Here is a 27,320-nt window from a genome sequence, read left to right as displayed (position 1 = left end):
CTTTTACTACAGAGGGTGGGCCAAGTGACGTTGGGCCTACAGAAAAGAAGCATCTCCCCCACAGAATGTCACTTCTTCGAGCAAATAAAAAAATTGCAGGAAAAAAATAATCTCACTGCGTTTAGCGCTGTACCTATTAGATTGCTTATTATGGCGTAGGAATAAGAGAAGTGACCACATGTCTTAACACTTGCAAGACTGCTCTGTAGGTGAAGGGCAGCAATTATTGAGAGTGAGAGCAGTCCAGTTGCGTGTTTATAGACCAGTTGTATTTAGGACTAGTTTTGATTACTTTAGCGTTCCCACCTTTCATTCTTCTTTCTGTTTTTTTTTTTGTTTTTTTACTCTCTCCCCATCTCTTAGCTATGTCCATTCACAGCTTACTATTACTTCATTTTTTTGAACAAAAAAAATGAAGCTTTTTTTTTAACAAAAAAAAAGCTTCATTTTTTGTTCCCTTTAAATGTTGCGATTTTGTTATTTCATAGTGCAGTATAACATTATTGGTATCTCCCTCGAAAAAAAAAAAAAATTCCCAGAAAATACTAAAATGTATCGGTATGAATTTCAAGTGTTAAGTGCTTAAGAAATTTTTGGCAGTTAACAGATTTTGTTGTTGTGAACATGGTAATAATATTAAGAGAACTGAAGTGAGGGACTTATTGCTGAAAGAAAAAGAAGAAATTATGGCTGAAAGATGAAACCTCAAATTTGTATGGTTTTATCAGGGAAAAAAAATTGGTGAGATAAGGTTTTTTATTTTATTTTTTATGTTACATAATTGTAAGATAATGAATTTATGTTTGGATTTTCTCCCCTCCAAAAGAATATCGTAGATGTACGGTCTTAGAGATTGCATACTTGATTCCACGAAGGTCTGGAAATGATAATACTGAAAAATGGTCTTAACTTGAAATCGTATTGCATGCTAAATTTAAAAGTTCGATACAGATCCTCATTATTGTTTATAGTGATTTTTCTGTCGGCGATTATGAATAGAATTTAATGCGATCTTTCGAATACTGTAAGAGATTTTTTTAACTTCTACTCTTGTCGATTTGCTTGCTCAACGTACAATTCACTCAGACCCGTTTCTACATTTTACGAAGCCCTGTGCGAAATGGAAAAGCGGGGCCCCTGAAAGTTAGTAACATTTATGGAAATTTTAAATGGAAGAATATTTTGTTAATTAATTAATTAAATCAAATATGAAAAATATTTATGCACATAAAAAATAATTATGCTCTTTAGCATCAATTTAAGTAAAGGGAAAAAATTAGTTAAAAAATAAATGTGTTTGTATGTACATGATATATTTTATTATGTAAGTACACATTATCATATAAATACGCCAGAACAATGATTTATTTAATAATATAAATAAATCATAAATAATATAATAATATAAAAATATATCATTTTTACTATAAAGAATGAAATATATGTATAACAACTTATAAGATTTAAAAGAAATCTTAATATATTAAATTTTATTTAACCTAATGCGCTTATCAGTAAAATCATTTATAACGCTATCAAAATTCAAATTTTTTGCAATTTCGTGCTCTATAGATATTATTGCCATGGACGACAAACGTTCTTGAGACATACAAGATCGCAAATAGGTTTTTATTAATTTTAATTTGTAAATTGACCTTTCTGCTGATGCGACCGTAACTGGACTGGTCAATAATATTTTAAAGGTCGTAGCAATATTTGAATAAATATTCGACAAATTATTTGCAATTATGAATTTTAAAATATTAATGGGTGCATCTTCTGGAACAATATTTCTTAAAATAATTCATTGTAAAATTAAGATTCATCAATATCTGTATTTAATTTTTGATACAGCTATTTGCAACAAAATTTTAATTCATTTTCTGTCATTTTTCTTATTAATTTCATATCATAAAGAAATCCAAATGATTTTTCGTGAATTTCATACAATTCAAATCTATTTTCGACGGATTGTACAGCAGTATCTAAAATTACAAAAAAGAAATTTATCCTAAAATTATCTTTGTAATTTATCCTAAAATATGTAATTTATCCTATTTTATCCTATTTATCCTAATATATGTAATTTATCCTAAAAATATCTTTGTAAACGCCTGATGAATCACCTATGTGTGATTCATCAGGCGTTTCATAATCAAAAAATACTTTTCTTCGACGTACTCGACTTTCTTTAAATTTAATTTCTATTTCTAATAGATTTGAGAATTCAAATCCTGATATTCTCTGCTCTTCAAAGTACTGCACTAACTCTTTAATATGCTTAGTTGCTACGTCTATGGAAATTTTTGCATTTTGTAATACTTTACTTACTAAATTAACTTTTGACAAAAGCTCGGACCAAATTATAAGGCTTAGTATAAACTCAAATGAATCTATTTGTTCATACATTGAAACCACTTCTACTTTGATAGTATTATCTGATGCAGTTTTAGATAATTCTTTTAGTGCATTTAAAAATTCTGGAATTTGAAAACGTACAGCTCTAACTGATTCTAGTCTACATTCCCATCTTCTCTCACATGACGGTTTTGGAGTTAATTGTTTAACAAATTTCTTTAATATGTCCCAACGTGAAGTTGAGGCAGCAAATAATACATATTTTTTTATATAACTTTAAAAAAATTTATTGCTATAATTGATGATTTTGCGACATCCCCTAAAATCAAATTTAAATTATGACAGGCGCAAGGAGTATAAAATCACTTTTCGTTTTCATTTAAAATATAAGCACGGACTCCATTATATACTCCTTTCATATTCGCTTCGTTATCATACCCCTGCCCTCTACAATCTGACAATTTAAGATTTAATTTATTCAAAAGTGATTTTATATTTTCATATATACCTTTACCAGTAGTGTCACTAGTTGTTAAAAACGTCAAAAAGTGTTCACGAATTTCAATATCTGCTTCAAATATATGTAAAAATCTAAACATTACTGAAATTTGCTCCTGATGACTGACATCATGAGTACAATCGAGAATTATTGAATAGTACTTTGCCTGTCGTATCATATTTACAATATTTTGTTGAATTTTGGTTCCCATATCAACAATTAATCCTTTTTGCATAATGGATGATAGATAAGAATTTTGTTTCTTACCTATAATTTTTTTTACGAACATCGCATTGAATGATCTTTTAAAAGTGGATCAAATTCTGCAATTAATTCTATGATTCCAAAAAAATTACCATTATGGCCTGTGTCCAAAGTATCAAAATTACCTCTAAAAGCTAAATTATGTTCGGATAAATAAAGAATTGCTGCTATTATTCGTCTTAAAACATTTCTTAACTATTCTGCTTCAAATTTTATGACATTTTGATTTGCCTGATCAATTGTATTGTAATATTTTAAATTACATTCCATTTGTGTCCATGAATACACGCATTTCATGTGCACTGGATTTCGTTCGTGCAACCTTAATCTTTCACTTACATGTCGCCAGTCAGAAAATCATTTTCAGTCGGAGGAGACGGTGGTCCAAGTTGTACGATTTGTGTTAGTGTTGCGTTGTTCAACATTTTGGGCCATGTTGCTGGATCATCAATGGTAAATAGTTTAACTTCCTCTGGTGTCTCAGTTTTAGGATCTTCAATACTCATTGTTTGACCAAACGCGTTCATGTTCTCCACTTCCTTTGATCTTAAAAATGCGGTGCAGTGCCAACCATAGAACGAAGCGCCGTTATCAGTATAATTTTAATGTATTTTTGAAAAATTCGGTGTTTATTTTACCAATAAAATACATACAAATATTTCGCTTACTATAACAATAGTTGGTTGTAAAATTATATACATATATTTTTCTATATAAGAATATTTTTATATAATAATTACGATATTAATTTATATAATGATTAAAAAAAGAATTGATTTTCTTTTTTTTTTTTTTTTTCAATTGGCGCGGTGGCCTGTGCCACCGCACAGTTCGCGCACCATAAATGAGGCCCTGAATGCACTTGATGTATCAAGCATGTTCCACTGCATAATACTGATCATAACAAAAGCGGTATGTGGTAGATACTGGGAATTGCTGTACAGAATTATGCTTTAATAGTTTTTATTATTTGGAATGCTTTAGACCCAAGGAATGATGGTTGTCAGCAGGAAAGCCTTCTCTGCTGTTCGCTGAATAGAGATTCTTAATGTCCGCCAATGGGCAATGTGTTTAATCTTTAAATATCAGCCCCCATATTTAGTCATTGACTGAAAACGCTCATCTAAAAAAGGAGATGGTATAAGCCATTAAAATAAGAGAGAGATATACAACCATTGAAATAGCTTACGTTTGCCATTAAGTGTTTGGATCACTCCATATTTTAAAGGATTTGTACACTGTCTTCTTTAATAGCAATGCGCCATCAGAGATTCCGTATAATTTTCAACAAGTGCACGTTTTGCTGTATCACTGCACTAGCATTCAATATAAAATTAGAAGTTTGTTATGTCGATCCGAATCTAACCCAGCTATTATTTTCAGGTCTTGAAGACATTCTCCTTCGGTAGACCAGACCGATGACGAGATCACCATACCAAGGGATCCTTTTGTGGGCATGTTCGGTGATGTGGCTTGTGCAACGATCTTTCTCTCAACGAACATTGAATCGCACTTTCAGTCTCAGCCCGTGGCCAAACACAACTTTAAGCGAAGATGCCAATAACTTTACTTTCCAAGCCTCCCAACTGAGACTGCGTGAAGAAATGTGGGTGATTCCACTGATGGTGTTGGCCTCCCTCAACATCCTATCCATCGCCAGTTTCGAGGTGTTTGTGCTCTACAAATCGTGCAGCAGCCGACGTCGCCATTTGTTTCTCGGACAGATGCTGCTTTTGGGACTCTTCTTATGCTCAGCTCTCGGGTTCGCCTTCGTACCCACTGCTCACTGGGTCACGTGCGCCGTCATTCGCGTCGGGGTGGGACTGGCGTCGGTGCTAGTCTTTGCCACGCTGATGGTGAAGTGCGTCTTTTTGCTGAGTCTGCACGTGGGGATCTATCTCCCTGCTGCCTTCCAAGGTGTGCTACTCTTCTTCGCTTCTGCCGTCCAGGTGGTGGTCGGAGTTCAGTGGTTGGTCTTCCACCCTCCTCGCGTGATCTCAGTGCACATTCTTGGACAAGACTTGTCAGGGGTGTGCAATACAACCCCTTCCGACATGGTACTGTCGCTGGTGTATAACATGTTCCTCATCCTCTTGGTAGCTGCCTTGTCCATCAGGGCCAGGAAGTTGCACGAAAATCACAGAGAAGCTTTGTTCATAGGAACTGCCATCGGCTTAACCATTCCTATATGGGTAGCATGGATAGTAGTGGCCTTGGTTACAGATTCTCGTCATTACGAGGCCTGCGTGGCTTTCGGTATAGTGCTGACAGCCACTGTGGTGTTTTTGGTTATGTTCCTGCCTAAAGGGCGTCAGTTGGTCTCAATGGGGAGAGAAGATATCTACAGTGACGACAGGGATGGAATATCATCGGTCAATCAGTCCACCTACACGCCATCCTTCTTACATTTGAAGCCTCCGATGCTGCCCCTTATGAAGCAAGGGACACTCATCAAGCCCGTATCTCCAGCATATTCAGCTCCAGGTAAGTTGAATCAATCCAGTATCTAATGTTGAACGTTGCTTATTTTATTTTTTAATAGAGAAAACTCTTTGAGATGCTTCATGCAATAATTTTTCAGCAATTATTGGGTATATTATTGTAGCTGAAAACAGTTTTAGTTTTCCTTGTACTTTTAGTGTCCACTTGATCAGGTTTTTCATATATGCAGTGTTGTGTTTACGCAAAATTTTAAATTTTATTTTATTTTAGATTTTAAATTATTAGAAATCTGATGCTAGCTAAATTGATTATTATGTTTTTGAAGTAATTTTGAATGTTGTGTTTATTTGTGTAATGGGAAGAAAGAACAACGAAAACTAGTTGGTTATGAACAGGCAGAAAGAAATTTCATGCCACGTGTATTCTATGCATACCCGCTATTAGATATTCAGTTTATTCACTGAATAGCAGGCAGATTTCTTTCTGCCTTTCTATAAGCTCTAGTCTGCGTTGTTTTTTTTGGGTTGATGACCGTACAAGTTGCCAGCTAGAAGCTGCAGATTTCTCTCCAATTGAGATAAATTCTCTCAATTTAGTTGTGCTGCTGACTCATTTGACCCGAGAAAAATACCATCTAAGAAATGAAATAAAATTCTATAATTTTACTTCATTTGCATTTCTCGGTATTGAATGGATTGAATATTCTGATTTTTGGATGTTTTGTACCATTATAAGACCGGGAGGAAGTTGGATATAAAATGTCACTTAACATCCACGCTGCTGTGGGGTTCTAACCCCCATTTGTTAGTGGGAAAGTCTTTAAAAGTCAAAACATTCAAAGGAGAAGATGGGAAATGCTGTTCATCCGTGTCTCCGTAATGCTATCGTGAGCACTCAGTGATATTTGCCCATCGATTGGAGCTTTCATTTAAAATCCTGTCTAGAGCCCTCCAGGGATCTTTATTAGTTAATTAATAACCTTACAACCTATCACACGCGGTTGTAAGGTTGTTAATTTTGCAAAGACCAACTGGCAGAAAACAAAATTCACTTTTCAGATATACTAGCAAAATGGCCTCATTGTCTAATGCGTAATTCCAGCTATTCCTACTCAAATCCTCTGTAGGAACTGAGTGATTTCTCTACCTTCATTTTCCTAGGTTAAAAAATCCCGTCTAGATGGATTTTAAAAGAAATTTACATTGTCCATTTCACAGAGTAACAAACTAATTTGGTATTTTGTGTGTATATTCTGACGGTTGGTTGTACTCCTAATTAATTCTTTTGCGATGTGCAGCATGTGTAAATATCTCTCTCTTTTTTTTTTTTTTTTTAATTATTCTGTAAACAGTAGTTATGTACCGATTTGTTCACTCACTTTATCAAAAAATCTCCATTCTGCGTGTTCTAGTATTTTTCTAGTGTTAACGCAGTAAGCATATTCCAAAACTTTAAAAAGAGATGCAAGGCTGAAATGTCTGTCGACAGCCTTCTACTGTTCGCAGATAATATTCTGGCCGACAACTAACAACGTTTTTAAAATGGGCTCACAAGTATAAAAGTTAATATTTTTTCAGTGTGAACTGCAAATAACCGCGAGCTGTGAGTAGTTTTCAACACACAAATGATTATTTCCTCGAGTAAATATTTACTGCTGCGAAACTGTTTCCACAAGTTTCACTTTTATTTACGGGTGACCTTTACAAGATCGCTCCAGCTGAACTGAAATAGTTCCCTCCCCATTTTGGCACATGCCACAATGGAAAGGCACCATTCACACTGCGCAGTGGACAAAATATTCTGCTCGCCATTGGAATACTAGCAAAGAGAAAAATAATATTCAACCAGGAGTATATATCTGCTTTAAAAATTGCTAAACAGCAGTAAAGCGATTGTCTAAAAGGGCTTTAATCTGTTGTGTGTTCTCAGAATAAATATTCATATTTTGCAATCAAGCAGAGGAAAGGAATATATTCTTAAATACGGCTGTAATCTTAAAGTCTTAAGCTATGCACACACACACACACATACCTGTCACTGAATTAGAAACTTTTATTTTACGTATAGGCATGCAACTGCCAATACCGATCCTCTTCAATTCCCTGCGCAGAGTTCAGTGAGATATGGGGCTGAAAGAGCCTTCATTAAATGCATCAGTTGCTACACGAGAAGTTCTGATGGTCAGTACAAGCCTTCTGAAACGACATCCATCTTGTTACGTCTTAGGACCAAAGTTACGCTTCATAGACAAGCAATGTGGGTTATTTTTCCACTGATTAAACACTCGGGGTATCTCACCCTTTACGAAACCGGTCAGTTCTGCAGTTTTCAAAATCGCGACTTCAGCCAGACGGGCACTCACAATAAGCCCTTTATCAAACTCCGAAAGATCCTTTGTTTTTCCCAATGTGATCAACACTATTGACGATTACTGACCAACAACATTCTTAAATAGTTGCCTAGAACACGCGGTGGCACACGTGACCAAGTATTTTGCATATATGCTGCATATGTGACTGTTAGGTACATCTGCATAAAGGTTTATAATTCAGTGGCTGGTGTGTGTATGTATATATATATATGTACAACGGTATAATCGCTTTAAAAATATATGTAAAATCGCTAAATGAGATTTGCAAATAGAGCTAGTATCCTGTACATCCCTCGAGGGGTGTACAGGATACCAGATAAATTTTGAAGAATATGATAAAGCTAATAATAATGGCAAATATATCTACTGATTTCTGGTCAGCATATTGTACATATGTTTTGTTATTTGGAATCACGGGCACACATCTCTCATAGATTGTCTTCATCATCTAAACATCTAACATCCTAATATAAAATTTACTGCTGATCTAGAAAATAATAACTCCTTACCTTTCCTGGATGTCATGCTTACACGATGCTCTGAAAGATTAAAAATATCTAGATACAGAAAACCTACTCATACCAGTAGATATCTGCATAATCTTTCTCATCATTTTCCACCACAAAAACTTGGAACTATATCTACCTTAGGACACAGAGCACGCTCTCTCTTGAATGAACCAGATGAACTACAAAAAGAAATAAATCACCTCACTCTTATCTTTAAACAAAATGGTTACTCTGAAAAAACGATTAAGAAATTTCTTCTGGATCCTCCTAGGCAGTGCACAACAGAAACTATTAATTTTAAAGGTAGCATCTCCATTCCATACATTAGCACAGTCTCTAAAAAATTAGCTGAATCCTTAAAAAATATAATATCAGGACGTTCTTCACCACACTTCCTAAAATCCGTTCTCTAATCAGCCATCCAAAGCCTACTCATCAGTACCTAAAATATCCAGGTGTATATAAATTATGATGCGATTGCAATATCCCTTATTTTGGACAAACTAACAAATCTATTGAACAACGTATAGAAGAGCATAAGAGAGACATCTCTTACAAAAGATCTCATGCAACTGCGTTATCAAGTCATGTTCTTTTTACAAATAATCCTAATGATGATCAACAAAGCCACTCCGTTTGCTCGGATAGATCAGAAAATATTTTTCGCTGTGATGATGAGTTTGAGAGAAAAATTGTAGAATCAAGGGAAATCCTGCTGAACCCTGTCCACTTAAACAACAATTTGAGTTATAACATCCCAGATAGCCATGCTGCAGTTATTTAATATTGGCGTTCACGTGAGCCTGCACGCACACTTGCAATAAACAATGGCACGCCTGTTAGAACAACTTGAAAAAATACAACGTTTTTTATGTATCAATGACTGGGACTGGGCCAGGAAAAATGGATGTCAATTTAATGTGCCAAAGTGTAAGGTTATGCACTTTGGGGTGAAAAGAATAGCAGCAGTATATCGCATTGGTGGAACCGTACTCCAGGAGATTGATGAGGCCAGGGATTTGGGAGTGTTGGTGGATAGGGAATTGAAGTTTAGGGGGCACATTGCAAAAGTGACTAAAACAGCTCACCAAATCACTTGGCTTCTGAAAAATACTTTAACATGCAGAGACAAACAAGTTGTTGTTCCTCTGTATCGAGCCTTGATAAGACCCCATCTGGACTACTGTGCCCAGTTATGGGCACCAGGGTTTCTTCGTGATGGGGAGGAAGTGGAGAGGATCCAGAGACGAGTGACCAAGATGATAGCAGGTCTGTGGAATGAACCTTATGAGAATAGGTTGAAGATTTGTGGGTTGCAGAAATTGGTCGATAGGCGAAGGAGGGGTGATATGATTGAGACATTCAAATTACTGAAGGGTTTCTATAAGATTGATCCAGAAGATATTTTTGAAAATATGACTGGTGGTGGGAGGACTAGTGGCCATGAATGGAAGCTGGGCAAGAGCGTAGTTAACAAGGGTGTTAGAGCTGGGTTTTTTACTTGGAGAGTAGTGAATGAGTGGAATAAGCTTCCAGAGTCTGTTGTGGGTACTACGACCGTGAATGAGTTCAAGGCAAGGTATGATAGATACTGTGTGAATGTCGAATAGTTGTTCTTGACAAATATGTTAGGGCCTCCCTCGATGACTCTGTCGACTCTTTGGAGTTGCCCGGAACAATAATAATAATAACCAGTATAAAATTCCAGATGACCGGGACAGAGTGCTCAAAATATCCATCTATAAAAAAAAAAAAAAAAAAAAAACCAAACTGAACGCTAGAATTGCAGAGGAATTTCTTGGTTAAGTAGTCCAAGTAAGATATATGCAAGGATATTTTAGTGTGTGTGTGTGGGGGGGGGGGGGGGAGCTAATAAAAATTAGAAAAGAAGAGGAAAAAGATGCTGAGGCACAATTATCGTTCACATAGGGGTTAGGCAAGGTCAGATTTTCACTTGACATAAAATATTAGTTAAGTCATGGGAATATACCAACGACCTAAATAAGTTTTCTAGATCTGGAAATGGCACATGGCAAGTTCCCAAGAGAAAAGATTTTGAAAACTATACTTTAATGGACTGAATGGAACATGATGAACAACATAGCCTTCATTTAACTTGTAAGTTAGCAGTTAAAATTGAAGGAGTTGCATGTGCACACTATCTCCACTTTTATTCATCATCATCTATTTAGATCCTTCCTTCACAGTATGAAGGCGGCCTCAACATTAATATATACATTTGGAGATGTTAATATCTGCTCTTTATGCAGATGATGCTGTAATTTTAAATTATCCACTGTAAGTTTTCAGGACTTCCAGTGCATTATTTTTAATTAAATTGAATAACTGTTGTAACAATTTTGGTGTAAAAATCAGCAGTAAAAAAACAAAAACCATAGAAATACGCGCAAGTGAATTGTATTCTTAATGGTGAACCTAGGAGATTTAAAAAAAAAATTTTTTTTTTAATGTAAAATTTTCTTTATTTACTTTTATAATGTTTTTGGAAATCTGGTTAATCATCAGCGACAATTAATCCTTATTTTATGCACCATACTTGTTTCATTGTGATAGTTTTTCTTGACCAAATGCTACAACCAGATTGTAGCATTATGTACTAATAGCCCATGACATCATGATCAATATATCTTGAATAAATTACAGAGCTTTTATAAAAGAGGAGGAAAAAATTGTACAGCGGTATTGTATCATGAAAATCCGCTTAGAGGGTATTTCTGGCGATCCCTTACTCTTAAGTGTTGTCGTGGTTAGGGCACGATGCACATCCCATTAAATATGAAGTCGCCATCCTATCCTGAATATGTTTATGATGGAAGAATGAATTAATTACAAATTGCTGCCGTTAGTTTAAAATACACGATTAGGGCCCAAATAAACTTGAATGTTTCATTTTGATGAAAATTACTGTATAGTGCTGCGAAGGTAAAATTAGATGCTTGTCAATATTTCCACACAAATTAGCGAAATCTTTCTACTGTATACTTATTTTCAATTTTCTCATCGCAAAGTAGTTGAAGTTATTTTTATATTTACGTAATAATTGAAATATAAAAATCACCGCAGTTGATAGAATTACGCATTCTTTATCACGCTGTAGCTGCGGTGAGTTTTATATTTCCTGTTTTACTTTCAAATATAAAAATCACTTGTACAACACTCACGGTGAGAGAATACGTATATTGAAAAAAATATGTCGTTAGTTTTTGTGTGAAAATATTGACATGCATCTAATTTTACTATTTCTCCATTATAATTTTAATCAAAATGAAACATTCAAATATGTTTGTGCCACAATTGAATATTTTTTCAATTATTATGCAGATGGAATTTGTTTCACAAAATTGAATGCGACTACTCTTTCTTATTACCATTTGAATAAATTTCTTACGGTTGCTTTTTTGTATTTACTTCTGGTATGCAAGAGCGTGTTTATAAGGAAGAAGTGGTATATCCTTAAGTTTGCTTACATTGTACTCATGTGTCACCATATATTAAAATGTATATTTGTGTCTAATTCCTCAATACTGTTTTTTTTTTTTTTTTTTTTAACGTGAATAACGTAAACGATCATCTGTATTATAGGTTTGCAACCCAAGAAAGGTTGTAAACCTATAGTGCAGCAGTAGTACTGTGTATTGGCTAAGGATTTTTTGTCTATTTTTATGTATATATTTTTGTAATTTTATTAATATAATCCGGAAACCCTGCTGTAGAGACTAAACATGGAACTTTCTCAATCCGCTGAATCCGGCAATACTTCTCATTCCTTCAATAGGCCGGTCTCCACCAGGTGATGAAATTCATCTCCCACTTAAAGACAACTTTCATGTCCACTGTGAGATTAGAACTCGCAGCCTGTTTGAAATGCAGATACACTAACCACTCAGTCAATCATTGGAAAATGCTATTTTTTCTGCGATTTTTAATTTTTTTGATCCCATACACGAGAAGTGGAAGAATATAAATACATCAGTGTCATATGTTGGGAAAAAAGTGTATTTTTTTGGGAACACGTGATGAGGAAAGCTGTTACAGAAGACAAAAAAAGATAGAGGGAAGCAGGTTCAATGTGTTTGTAGTTGTATTAAAAGGGATGTTAGACAGCTGCAGTTGAGTGAAGCAGTGACTATAGAAGTACCTGTAGAATATACACAACTGAAATAGTGCGATAGAATTGAGACATGCAGTGAAAGTGAGTGTGAGGAGGGATCATCTATGAGTTGACTTACTGTCGTCTGGACAGCATACAATGTTTGAAAAGTTTTCGGTGCACCACTCCAAACATGTGAGCAGTATTCTTAGGATGGGCGGATTAGCCAAGGCAGTAAGTATAGTGTCTTGAGCGGAAGAGAATGCCTAGTTGTTTAGCGGCTGAGGAAAGCTATTGATGTGATTTGTTTATGACAGGATGTAAATGTCGATCTAACGAGACAGAGATCTGATCCTGTCCAGTTAGGGCCCAAAAAAACTTGAATGTTTCATTATGATGAAAATTACTGTATAGTAAAATTAGATGAGTAAGAGGATGCGAGTTGATCCATTTTAAGAGAGAAAAGGCAAGACTGCATTTTGATGGCATTGAAGGTAATCAGAAATATTTTCATCCCATTGAAGGTAGGTACGGAGAACAGTGCTTAGAGCATTAATTGTAGATTATCTTAAAGCTGGGGCCCTGTCTGAGCTCTGCATGATTTGTCCCATGAGTTGGATGAATGAAGTGAAATATCATCAACAGAACTGTGGACAGGATTAGTGATGATTGGGAGGAGATCGTTTATATATATTAGGAGAAAGAGAACAGAGCCATGGAGTACTCCCGCGTTTGTGGGTTTTTCGAGCCACAAATGCGGGAGTGCTCGAAGAGAAGGAGCCATCCAAATGATACGCAATGAACAACCAGAGAGAGAAAGCTGGTCCCCAATTGCAGAGGATGGCTGGTAGACCGAAAGATGTCAGCTTGCTTAACAAGCCTCGATGCCACACACGATCAAAAGCTCTGGAAATGTCAAGAGCGACAGCACGTTTCTTTCCCATGGTAAGTGTCTAGTGGTGGGTGATGTAAGCTAAGACAGCCATCGATCTTTGTTGGCGGAATCCGTACTGGCTGTCTCTGATTACTGGTTGGCCTCTAGACAGCAGACAGTTAATGATTATCCCTTATTTTGGTCGGAGCACTGAGGTGATGGAGATCGGTCCGTAGTTTGGTGGTGTTCTTTTTTTGGAATAGACTGGAGATATATGCTTGCTTCTACATGTGGGTATAAGAGTCAACTAAGCATGAAAGATTGCAAAAGATGATATAGGAAGTGTCTGGAGAACAACAATTTTGAGTACAATTGGAAAGATGCCATCGTGATCTTTTTAGTGTCTAGGTGTAGTATTCATCTTCCGTCTTTATGCGAAAACCACGGTATTGGCATGGTAGGAGATGATTTGCGTTGGTCATCAATGTAGGAGTTCGAGGGAGAATGATGCAGTAATTCAGCGTTATCTTTAGGTGCTGTAACATCGGTGCCATCTGGATGAAAGAGGAGGGGGTAGAAGTGCAGGCGAGTAGGAGTTGCTTCCGATGGTCTTTGCAAGTGAACAGAATGCACGGCTGCCATTTAGATTGTGGTATACTGTTGCAGCAGACCGCAGTTGTGAGTGTGTGTGTGCGCTCACACACGTGCATATGATGATATCATCACTGCTTTGCCGACCATTTCGAACTATTCTAGACAGACTTGATTTTAAAAATTTTGTTTCGTTATCGCTATATATACCATCCAGGATGTCTCGAAAAAAAATCGAAGAGTGTGTGTCAAAGTTTATACTGCGGTTTTTTTATGACAATTTGACTCGTTTATGTTTACACTGTTTTACGGAGTTCGTCCATCCAGAGACCGGGAATAACTTGCGTACAGTCGGACAGACAAAAATGATTTTGTAATAGGTACTTGCGTCATTTTTTGCACGTGCAAATATCTGTGTTCACGGAAGATGAACACAGAATCAAAGATGAAGCCATAAATCCCAAATAACCAACCAACGAACATTTTCCGAAACTTACCTAATGGCAGGTATACTTTAAAGCCTTATGTTATTTAATCGGTATTGGAAATATGACATTCAGGATGTGATAGCCTTTGTATTTTTTACGAAATACAGTACTTAATTTGGGTGCTTGAATTAAATTTGAATACTTTGGGTATGTGGCGCTATCTACGTTCAATTTACGTCAAATCCAGTATGCGGGGGACACTGTTCAGTTTTGTAGTTCAGAAAATATAATTATTGGGTCATTGCAAATGTGAGAATTAACGAAACTGGCTGAGTACAAAACTAAGTAACGGAACTTTTTTTTTTTTTTTCATTATTGCAATTCCAAAGCAAGTGATGTGTTAATAAAGTGGAAGAAAAGTCCCCTGTCCTCGGCTCTATGATATAGAAGGCTAGTGCTAATCTAGATAATTACATCAGGCAGTACAAATAAATGCAAATAACGACATGTGCCCATGATTTCTTGGAGTAATCCAGCTAGCAAGCTGACAAGTCTGGTACTGCAGCTGGCATCTCACAACGTCTCGTGGTGATGGATTCCATTGTTCGTTTACCAGGAAAGATGCTTCAGCCATTTTCAGTGGAAACGCGAGCTGGAAAAGGGGCCGTGAACTCGCACTGCTGTCAGCTATTGCGACTTGGAGAAGTTGATAGAGAAATTATTACCTTTTAATTATACGTATAACAGGGTCGTAGTCATCTAAGAAATGCGCTGTCGACAGCGCTACGAAGAGATATCAAGCTACTGGAGTTACCCCTATCACATGCACTTAGGGGAATGGAAGAGGGGGGGGGGAGATCAAAATCGATGTCACTGTCATCCAGTGCTGTCCTCATGGCTCGTATAACAAATGATTACGGTTTAATTACAGACTTTACGGCTATAATTTGGTGTCATTCGGCCCCGTTCGTCCGATGCAGGTGCAAAACGCCTACTGTTGCAGTTCGTGTCTCCTTTCAGCACTGAAATGAGAATTAAAGACGTTTGCTGACATACTTTGTGTGGTTCGATTGCGAAGCAGTCAAGGAACCATTCGCGGGATTACACCGAACATGCTTGTTTGTTAAATATGCTTTCATTTAGATCCTTCAGGTATACTTCTGCCTATGCCATAGGGAAAAAATTGTGGCTCATGCTTTGAGGCGATCCTGTACACTTTGGCAAGAGTTGTTTAAAAAAAAACCCGTAAGGCTAGATATTTTTGAACTGGATAATGTGAGGGCGAAAAAAATCTTCAGGGTTGCTTTTTTGTCGATAGGTGTACAGATGATGGGTGGCATTCCTTGTTATTTATTCGTGATTTATCGCAGTAGAAATTATTTCCCCCACCCCAAAGTCTGCATGAAATGGCCATATATGCAGAGAACATTGACAGAGAATAAGCAGAGAATAAAGTCGGTCCTTGAAAAAAATTCTTTATATTTGAAATCCTGAAAGGTAATTTGGCAATTAACTTTATATCCTGTTGTGCCATCACATATACGCAGTTCAGTGTTTAGTCTGGCGTATTCAACTCGCCTTCATACCTGCCCATTTTTTTAATTCAAGGAATTTGAGAAACAACCAAAGTAAACTCTGTCGCGCCCATTTTGGAGGGCATGTAACAGACTTGTGTTTATCAGGTCATTTAAGGCGAGTTATGCAAGCAGCAGTGCGTCTATTAGCATCTGTTTATTCTTCATTCCCCCTTTTATTTTTTTTATCTGAATTTACAGCTGCGCTCTGCGTGAGTGGAGTTTGATGAAATCAGATATAAAAGCACTTTCGCTAAAACTCAGAACTGTATCAATTTTTAGGTCGTTGGCCAATCAGGGCTGCCATTAAACTCAAAACCCTTCTCATATTCTGCAGTGTCATAGCATTGGGTAATGCAGCAATCTAAAGGATTTTTTGAAAAGCCGCTTATATTTCAGCATCCTTTTAAAGAAAAAAAAAAGCATCAACAGTAACAAAGTTTTTAAAATCTTTGAGTAGTGCATGCTCCCTACAGACATTACCCTTTAATATAATCGTGTTTGAAGTATTGGCCTTGATCATAAACTGTGTTAGAAGAATTAGATTTGACGACTATTAAAATCTTCGTATTGTATCTATTTCCTAATAGATACAATACGAAGTATTTCCTAATAGATCAGTTAGGAAATACTTCGTATTTCCTAACTAATCTGTTCAGGAAACTAGAAAAATTTCCTAACTGATCAGGAAAACATTGCTCTACCAAAAATGTGTAAAATGCTTTAAGGTTACTACGAAGCAAGTAGTACCGCTAATCCACCGAAACTCGCACGTAGCATTTTCATGCTGTAAAAAATGGGTTTTGTAGAACTGAACAGTTGAAACTCCCGAGGCGCGATTTTCTCCAATTTTTTATTGCAGCACTATGAAATTACTAAGCTGTTCGCGCTTTATCTTAGTGTAACCCGATTAAAAAGTCCTTGACTATTTTAGCAGAGGAAAGTAGTTAAAATTGCGTCACCATTGATTGCTTTCCCTTCGTTGTGTCTTTTAGTCATTTTAACCAGCCGTTAACTCATGCATCGGTATGTATGTATATATCATCATGAGGCAGATTTCGTAGTAAAATGCTGTGCTGTGTGAATGAATGGGGATGGTCAATAGGAATTAAAAAAAAAAAAAAAACGTTAGCATTGGGTTTGATAAATGCCCGATGTAGACAAAAGAATAAATAAACAGAAAGAGAAATTTCTTTGTCGGTGTTTTCAGTTAAACTGCGAATGGATGTTGGCCACTTGCCAAATGTATTTTAGCAGGTTCGTAATGAAGTGACGCAATTACAATGTGTCAACTTTTATGACCGGTGTCCATGTAGAAAAGGAACACAAGACAGAAAGTCTCTGAGAGGAAGAAAGGTGACGCACCTTTAATTGCTTTCCTCCTCGATGTAGTTAAGGATTTTATTTTTTAAAAAATATGTTTCAAGGCTCTTCCACCAAAAATATTCGATGCCTGCGTGGATTCACAATTCTGTACACAGTTGATATGGAAAAGAGATTTTACGTTAAATAAAAGGCAATGTACTTGGAAGTGCAAAACCGAAAGGACAAGTCCCCCCCATGCGGGCTATGTGGCCAGCGTGTTCCAACTTCAGTTGCTTGGAATTAGGGTGTAATTCCAAGGCTAAAATATAATGCCATATTGTATTTATTATTGCGTATCTTCTGACTGGTTTACCTGTTTTTACGGTATGAAAAGTCCAAATTCCTGGGTGAAAAATCCTTCCACTTCCGACGAGAAGAATTTTCAATTGATAAGCTTTGTTAAAATTTGCGTCCGAGGCGGGATTTAAATCCAGGTATGTCCAGCCAAGTGATTTTGTCGACCGACTGCGGAGAGGTTCTTATATGTTAATTAGTTCTTTCTATTTAAACGAAAACGAATTTGTGAATTTTTGTTTTTTAAGGATTAGTACTACTTTTCCCTCTTCCACTTAATGGTGTAATAGTAATGGAGATCAGAAAACTGTCATGTCAGACATTTTGACATTACTCTTACTTTATCCCCCCCCATCTCTCTTATATTTGTTTTATTATGGGAAATTGCGCCTTTTACTAGTAATTGGAATTAAAGGTGAACTACTAAAAGGACCTGTTTCAATAAATTCCGACATAACCCTCCGTATGCTAAAAACTATTTAACATGCGACGTGTTTAGACTATGCCTACATATTCTTAGTAATGAAATTAATGTATCGAGGACAGGAATTCTACTATATTTTTCCCTCTCATCATTTGCTTTAGGTTAGTTATATATTAAAAATTTCCTTTTCTCAGTAGTTTGCAAAAATTATCTAAAATTTTTTTTTCCAGAGTTTCGCCAGCTATTACTTGCTCTATTTAGGTTCAAATCCTGTGTGTGATTGAAAGTATTCATTTAGCTAATTTAGCCGCTTTTACAAAAGGGTAGGTTTGTTCTCCTACAACACATCCTCCCTCTCCTGTTCCGCAAAACTGGCAAACCGGTTCAAGAGCAAGTTTAACAGACAGACTCTCAAATACTCGCGTTTGAGCTTTTACAGTCTCGGTTATAATGCTAAACAATCCAGTCCCATAGGACAATTTATACAAAGGAAAAGTGGAGGTTGTCGATTTAAAAAAGCCTTACTGCAAAGCACTTTAACACACCTAATAGAATATGAATTAACGAGACTTTCACAGCTCGTAGCTCACTAATACGTATCGAATTTCAAATGTGTTCAGTTAATAGTCTGATGAGTAGTCATTTATATCATATAAGGGAAACTATATATGCAGAAATTAATGTTAACATTAATATTTGCATTTAATACATACTGCACTATAAATGCAACTGATATTTATAAAATATTCGTCAGAACGTAAGGGCTTCTTTATCTGCCTTTGTGTGAAGGAATTAGTGTGGAAGAGTACACTGACTGACACTTAGATAATAACAATATATCGCCACAGAAAGAGGGCGGGACCATACCATCTGGCGAACCGTGTAAATTCCTTTTCCTCAATACAGAAAGTGCACGTCTGTGATGTGTTTGCACCCAACTACATGCCCAAACACTTGTTGCAAATAGGGCGGAATAACATTTGACCTCAGTGCCAAACGGTCAGGACAGACTGTCTTCCATCTGTCTAACGAAACTGGTGTGGGAATATCATCTCCACACGATCCCAAGGTCGTCACTGTCTGATGTTATGTGTGGGGGAGAGGAGCAACTTCGTTGTAGACTTCTCTTTCCAAGAAGCAACACTAAATTACCACAACAGGCCACTGTGTGCTTTCTGGATGTTGAAGTTGATTTGTGTGGAATTTGTTGGCTTTCAGTGCAGCTGATGTTTTGATATTTTTATTGCGCTGTTACCATTTTTTCAATAGGTTATTTAGATCTATTATACTACATTTATGTAGTATTTAGTTTGATGGTCGAATGCGCACACACCGAGCTGAGTACTGTTGTCACGAATATTTCTTTGGTTTTCGGTGATTACAACTAACCAGAAACTGTTGATTTATGAGTCTTCTGCAATCGTTTACGATTTTTGTGCATATGGGTGTGACTATTTTGTATTTCTCTTAAAGCGACCTCTATTAGGATCCGATCGTGACATTTTGCTAGACAACTGAGTAGAAATTGTTATTGTAGACTATCCATCATATATTTCAGATACCCTTTACTAGAAAGTCCTTCCCTCGCCATTTCACTGAAACCGTCCGGTTTTTTTTTTTTTTTCAATTATTTTTTTAATCTGGTCTTCCAACTCGACTTCCACAACATTCGATATCTGGTTGTAAAAATATCTAAAAAGATAGGGAAGAGAATACGTGATTCTAGTAACTGTACAGGCCAACCAATCCTTTTAGCAGCTTTTTATTGATTGCCCAATTTTATTGGGCAACAAAGGCTGTTAAAATTATCGAATTCTGCACGAGTGGGATTGAAACTGTGCATTCTTAGCTAATTACAATATGGTGACACCTCATGGGAAAATAATTCCTTTGTTATAACCAAGTGGCATGGTATCCAGAGGTCAATAGAAAATTGCAGCATTCACAGCAGGTACGAGTCGTTTTATATATATATATATTTTTAAATATTGAAGTTCATAAAAATGTACTACATAAACGTTATGCTGTTATATAAATGGTAGCATATTTTCCATAGTAATAAATTTAATGTGTAAATAAATTAAATTTTTACGCTCTGTGCTGCTTTAATATCCCAAATGTATTAAGTACTGAAAATGCAGAATACTGTACTATCAGAAGGGGGATTGCAACGTTTCGCTGCTTTCTTTACTCAGTTATAGACTATACAAGGCCCTTCTGGTTGGCCGATGGTCGTATGCACTCTCTGACCAGCAGGCTCCGGTGTGATTGAAATGAATTTCATCGCCCGGTCACTAGCTAATTCACTGTAGGCTTATAACTTTTCTTGGGATTTTTTTTATATGGCTTTCTCATCCACGAAAGTGTATCTGCGAACCTATAGTAAAGGGTGATTCAAAAGTTGTCGCTGAACTCCATCGAAGTGCTTCGAATCTAATTATTCGTTTCGGTTGTAGATGCCACTCTAGGACACTGTTGGCCACTATTGCGTAATCTATCCGCTACATGTCGGATATTGGGCGTCCACAGTGTAGTGTTGTTAACGAGGAAAGCGAAATGGTGCATTCCCAGGAGCAACAAGTTGTGGTTTTGAATTTAGCATGTCATGTTGTGGAGAAGTTTGTCAGAAGCATCCTGACGCTGTTTTTCCACAAAATTCGACAATTACGAGATTAATCAAATGCTTTCGGAAATCTGCATCAGTTGCAGACAAGCAGTGGCATGGAAAATCTTCCATTTTGACATAAGTTAAAGTGGCTACGTACACGACGTATTGCAACGTTCACCTTCAAAGAGGCTTAAAAAAACTCTTTCTACAGACAGGTATGTCATATGGCAGTACTTGGATAGCCGCCAAACAATTAGCTTGGTCCATACCTGTGTTCACTCAGTTCAGGAATTGAAGCCACTGGATAAAGACTTTGGCCCCCATGGTTGTCAGATTTATGATCTCCAGATTTCTTCTTATGGGGTTACCTGGAAGGTAAGGTGTTAAAAATAATCCTCACACAATTGATGAATGAAGACAGACATCACGGAAACAATCAGAGCAGCCCTAATTCCATGCTTCGAAGCGTTGCCTCCAGTTTGGTAAAAAGATCATGCCTGCGTTCAAGAACGAGGCGGTCATTTTGCTTTAGTAATGTTATGTATATGTATTTTTGTCTTTGTAAAGATACACTTATACGCTTCGTTTGTAGCTCTAATATTGAAACATTCAAGTTTATTTTAGGATGTTCGCGACTTTTGGATCACCCTGTACCATGAGTGGGTTTTTTTTTTTTTTTTTCTTTTCTATATACAATATATATTTCTATTTAATTATTTTACCGGATCCAGAAACCCTGGTTTAGAAACCAAACGTGGAACTTTTTCAAGCTACATGAAGCCTCAAATAAGCGGGGAGGTGGTCTCACACCGGACAATGAAATTCATCTTCCGCCTAAAGCCATTCAGAAACATCCATGCCAAGGCGGAATTCGAACCCGACAGCTCGGCCAACCAGGCCGGAGTGTGGAATTACATAAAAAAAATAAATAAATAAAACGGGTTTTAGATAGGACTAATCTTTCTCTCTTAAAGAATCCTGTACTGTATTTGTTAATGGCATGCTCGCCAAGTCCAGATTGTTTCGCATTCTAAATATTCAAGATGAATAGCCTCGGATCTGTCGGTTCCTGGCCGAAGTTTGAGACCATTGAACAAAGGGAGATCCTGATACCAATGGACTTAAGTGATAATTTGGAGATTCGCTGATGCATGGCGATATGGTTGACCACGTCTTTGAGGAAAATCCTACATAAAAACAATCTTAAGGGACACATGCTTACAGTGATGCTGTGCTTTGAATTCCTATCGCAGGTCCCTTGATATTTGGACCAATTTTATGCAAATTGAAACTTTAAGTTTCAATTAGTTGACATTTCAATTTTTATTAAAATGAATTTTATTTCGTCGAAAAATATATTGTACTGTACAACGAGTCAAGCTTGGCAGCTAGCACTACAGTATTTTGCACGGATTTGACACGAGCGGACTTCAGCCAAGACATGTTATTGAAATCTGAACTGTGTTTCCTTCTGAAGGCTCATAATAAACGCAATCAATGTTTTTTTTTTTGCCCTTCCCTTCTGTTGTATCACATTTTGATAGCAACTGAGGCAATCAAGTCTCTTGAAGAACTCCGTGCATTTATTATTAAAACCTTTGACATTTAATTCCTAGTTTTTTGAGGTCTTGAAGCATGACTGAGTTTCTAGTACGTTCCTGAAGCTGATGACATTAAAATATGAATAATAACAATAAATTGCTCGCCACGCTATGAACTCCACCACGATATTATATAAAATAAAAGTGTTTTAAGTTGTTAAATTTGAAGAGGAGGACAACTCCATTTCCTTGTGTTGTAGACACCCTTGTTTACATAGCATATTAAACTATTCAAGAGAAAGTTTTGTTTTAATTACAACCCGGTTTCGCCAGTGGCTGCAGGGCAGAGTAATCAATGGAGGACTTGGTCGCTGCCCGCCTGGTATTAGTTGTCGACAAATAAACTTCCATTCCTCGACTATCGAAGGCGGATAATTACTTTCTGTACACGATGAGGGATCAGAGGTTATGTTAGGGATGAACGCCGAGGCGTTAAAAAAGTACTTGCTGGTGAATTATACCGAAGGGATGGTGAGAATGGACATTAAACACAAAAGAAAGCGACTACTTGAGAGTTCCTCTGAAATTTCTGTGTGAAGAAAGGGCGGGAAATTGCAGAACTGAGTTGATTTATCAGGTCACAGGTCGAGTCTTGAATAGTACAAAAAAAAAAAAAAATTCCCGCATGTTGCATTTAGATCCTTTCCCCCGCCCGCTCGTATTCTACGGGAGGTTGTGGAAGCAGCGAACTTTGTATTTCTTCTGTTTACTTGAAGATTAATATTTCACTGCTGGATCGCGTAGAAAAGCAAACTTGACTGGAGAATCACTTACAATTAGTGTCACATCAACATCCAACGCTGATCACAAGTTTAACATCACCCCCACCACCCCCTAGAGAAATTCTCACCAGGAAGTAACATCAGCTCGTGGTACTTTGTTCGCTCAGTGGACTGTCTGACAAAGAATATGCGAAATTTTTTACGTGCGCGAGACCGGCTGGCATCTCACTAACAAAACAAACAGGCGCCCTTGATGTTAAGGATCAAATAAGTTTTACTTCCTTGCCTTTCTCTCTTGCAAGAAGAAGAAGTTAGGAAAGGTTGAACCAGGAAACGGTCAGAGTTAATGGCTTGGAGACTGAAAGAGGTCATTTAACTTTACCTCCCGCTTAAGGGCACACCCTCTCACAGAGGAGTGGTCCAAGTCATATGATTTCTTCCGCTTTTTTTCTAACTGACAACCTTGACGGTGCCGACTGCCCTGACTCCGTTCCTGACAGGACTGTTCTCGTCTTCCATCATTGAAGGCTCCGTTACGTCTCTAAGCCACAATCATAACGTGTAGTTCCCAGCATTTTAACGAGATTAACAACGGCACATCAGACTAGAAACCCGATCGGGTTTTTTTTTTTTGGCGATGCTATAGTTAGAGACTATGTATTCTTAATTCCTTTGGAAATAACAGCATCATTGCAACGTGCCTCATCACTTTCACGCTATTTAAATGATCTGGTTGGATCTCTGATACCTTAGTCCTTCCCCCCCCCCCCCATAACAAACAATACTAATTACATATACAGTTCCTGCATCAGTGATACTTATTATTACTGTCATGCACAGCTTCTCTTATTTGTACTTGAAAGGTGTGTTCCACACACTGCTAAGTATTGTCCCCGCAAACTCACAACGCACTCAAAGATGGACAAATGACTTTCAGGAGAGCCTTAGTTGAAATTCTCATTTCATTTTAATGCATTAGACTGTGAATGGTTTGTCATACTTGATAATTCTATTCTACAGTCTGTGGCTTAAAATATGTATTTTGTGAGACTTGTTCAAATCGCCGAACAAATTTTGGTGAAAAATATTTCGTATTCTTCATCCCCCAATAAAAGGGCCTTATGGTAATACGGAGGTCGTCAAAATGGGCAGAAGTTTGTCTCTTGTTTGCATGTGAATTACGGGCCAATTTGGCAACTCCGTATTACCCTTTTTTTATAATTTCAAACAACACATTCGATCTTTACTGTTTCTGGAGATTAAACAAAGCTTTTATGTGTCGATGATAAAATGCTTATTATTTTTGTGTACATGAACTTTGCATATTTTGGATTTTTTTTTTCTTCAAAACAAACTTTTCGTAAAAGTGAAATGTGTCGTTTTGTTTGTAGATTTATATCTTCTGGTGTTTAGAATTTGCAGGATCGAGCAGTTACTACTCGGATCTTTATTTTGCAGATATATAGTTACCATTTTCTCTTATTGCTCTTTAAACGTTGCGTTGCATAATGCTAAAACTAGAGACTATGAAATTAAGTGAAGATTAACTACTTAGTTTTATTGGACTAAACCAACAGTGGTTAGACCACTCCTCTGTGAAAGAGGTGTGCCCTTAAGCGGGAGGTAAAGTTAAATGAGTGTGTGTGGGGGGATTGTCTGTATTCATGTGTGTTCTAGGGTCGATTTGTCTGTGTGTGAGGGGGTAAAAACCCCCCTCACAGCCCCGGCCCGAGACCGACTAACTCGATACCAAGAGAAAAAACTTGGGAAGAAATTCCTTTGCTGGATTTGAACCCAAGTCCTTTGGCTTAGCAAGCGCACGCCACTGACGCTACGCTGCCGAGGCTCACAGCGATGCACGCGTCTTCGGGTATTCGTAGTCAGTACACAGCGCTTCGTTTACTTGATATATTTTTTTCTTTTAGACTACTCGACCTGATTTGTTAGCATATATAATTATTTTTGCGTGTTGAAACAAAAGCGTTTCCTACTGCCTTTCATGGATATTTCAAAGCGAAAGAAATATAATGGAAACTGAAGTTCTTTTTTTTTTTTCTTCCGATGGTGGGGAAGAGTCGGGTACGTTTTTTTTTACTAAGCTTGATTATATGTTTGCATGCTTCGTTTCCTGTTTGAAAACCCAGAGGATTATTGGACTGTTGCAACCCATTCATTAGGCCGTGTATCAACAGATATGAGCTGCACCGAATTTAACTTAACTCAAAGCTCATTACTTCGTTTGAGTTTGGTTGTTCGAGCCACCTTCACAATTATCTTTTCTGTGCACTTATTTAACAGCCGCTATTACTTTTTGAGGTGGCTGGTATTTCACACATTCCACGAATCCTTAGATAGCTGAATAAAATAATTTTATCCAGTTTTGTTAGTGTAATTAACAAGGCCTTTCGCGATTTCTCTTTTTTTTATTACTTGGCGTTACTGTGTAATTTTTGAAACAGATGAAATCCGTTTAGCGTATTTGCACTATATTCTCAAAACCAGGGGGTGACGAACAGGTGTATGTTATGAGTTACATTCCTGAAAGATTTGTCATCACGATCACGCTTTAAACTGTCGGTCGTGAAATAACCGTGAGTGCGTATTCAGACTTTTACAATATAATAAACTTTTGTTCATAATATCAACGAAAGGCATATGTTTTGCTAATCACGCCCTTGTAGGACCTAACAAAACTGTTAGGTCCTACAAGGTTTACTGTCAAAGACGATGAAGCTGAATGGTTTCATCGTTTCGCAGACAATAAAGTTCCAGAATGTTGTTTAGCGTAACTGTCGGCGACTATAAAAGTGAAAACTGCAACAGTTTCCGTCGTTATAACAACGGCCAGTTTTCTTCTCGCGAGCGTCCGTGGTTTATTATTATTGCATAAAAACTTCATATATTTATTTATTGAAAATTTGAGTACAGGCTAAATAATGTACCGTTCTTCTTTGTTTCAGATCGTGGCTTTTATATTCCACCTGCTCAGCCCTCCAGAGTATGGCGATACAGTCATCCCGTCGGTGTCCACATTCCTCCACCCCCTCCTCAGCCAGAGGACACTTACTATAACACGGACAGACTCTTCTTCAGTCCAAATATGAAGCTCTACCGAAATCCCATCTACTGAGGCGGTGAGTTACACTTCGCTTTTGTTACCAAAAATAAAGAAGCACGTCGTTGTGTTTTGTAACATTTGTAAGGTGGCGTCCTCAAGGACGCCACCTTACAAATGTCAGCGCTTCTTTTTTTCCGGAACTCTGTTCGTAGTAGGCTTACGCCAGCAACAATTCTTGGCAATGCAAGCGGACATTTATTTATATAAAATGAATAAATGCTCTTTCAGAAATTCGTAGAAAATACGCTAACCGTTAAAACCACAACATGGTGTTGCAAAACTTCAGCGAGCGGGAGAGGTAAAGTGATGTAGGGTTTGTTTATTAAAAAGCTGTAAGCAAGTGTTAAAGATCTTTTTTCCCCCTAAACAGTACACTCCAGATGTGTGAGATAATTGTGTAACAGCGTATGTAGTGCATGTCTAAGTTATTCTTTATTTCTTGCATGAAAAATTCAAACACCATAGTCTGTGTAACAAATTTATTTAGTTATCATATATATCTTACCATCACAAGAACTGACCTGCAATTTACGTAATAAATGAACTCTTTTTCTTCGTAGGTGATCCAGAAGAAGGTGGAGATGGGCGTAGTTGTGAAAGGTGTTTTGACTGCTGAACACCGAGGACTTCCACCGGCCGCCGGTTATCAGACAGGACTGATGCGGATTTGTGTGTGAACGCAGCTGAAGTTAAAGAACTAACACAAAGAAAGTGACTTTATTTCCTTTGTTTTTTCCGTACAGTATTGAGCCTCTACTTGATGGCTCGTTTCTGTTGGTTTCGCCAAACTTGCTTCACTGCATGTTATGTAGTAATAAAGAGTAGAAATTTTGTATTTTTAGAAATGTACTTGGCTAGACTTGTAGAGCAGCTGATCATAAAACCTTCCTTTCCTTCGCCGCATTGACCATCATGTGTCAGAAAGTTGATGATATATATGTTATGTTACGTAGACGGCATGATAAGAATAATTGAAATTATTTTTTTTTTCTTGGCAGTTGACGAACAAGAAACCTCAATCCATCCCCGTACTGTGATGGTTGAGGTTGATCCTCTCAAAAATCTGCAGAACACTTATATTTTTTAGAAAATAAATGTAACTATAAGTTATACGAACTAGTGAGATAACGGGTATTCGATTTGTTCTAGGAGGAACGCCCTCTTACA

General features: G+C 37.1%; 1 protein-coding gene across 1 annotated transcript in view; it reads left to right on the top strand.

Moving 5' to 3' along the window:
* Positions 1-26,988, top strand: part of LOC150108885 (metabotropic glutamate receptor 2-like) — a 45,961-nt gene extending 18,973 nt beyond the window's left edge. The window contains exons 2-4 of the mRNA XM_090404056.1: positions 4,505-5,605; positions 25,996-26,169; positions 26,714-26,988. Coding sequence (XP_090260182.1) covers positions 4,540-5,605; positions 25,996-26,165 — 1,236 coding nt within the window. The 5' untranslated portion in view covers positions 4,505-4,539 and the 3' untranslated portion in view covers positions 26,166-26,169; positions 26,714-26,988. The remainder of the gene's footprint in view (positions 1-4,504; positions 5,606-25,995; positions 26,170-26,713) is intronic.
* The last annotated feature ends 332 nt before the right edge of the window (positions 26,989-27,320 follow it).

The sequence above is a fragment of the Typopeltis vanoorti genome, chromosome 2 (assembly GCF_054136105.1).
Source record: "Typopeltis vanoorti isolate ZY-2024b chromosome 2, IOZ_Tvanoo_1.0, whole genome shotgun sequence".
NCBI lineage: Eukaryota > Metazoa > Arthropoda > Arachnida > Uropygi > Thelyphonidae > Typopeltis > Typopeltis vanoorti.
Note: the sequence above shows the minus strand (reverse complement) of the source record. Positions and strands in the feature narration are given on the sequence as shown.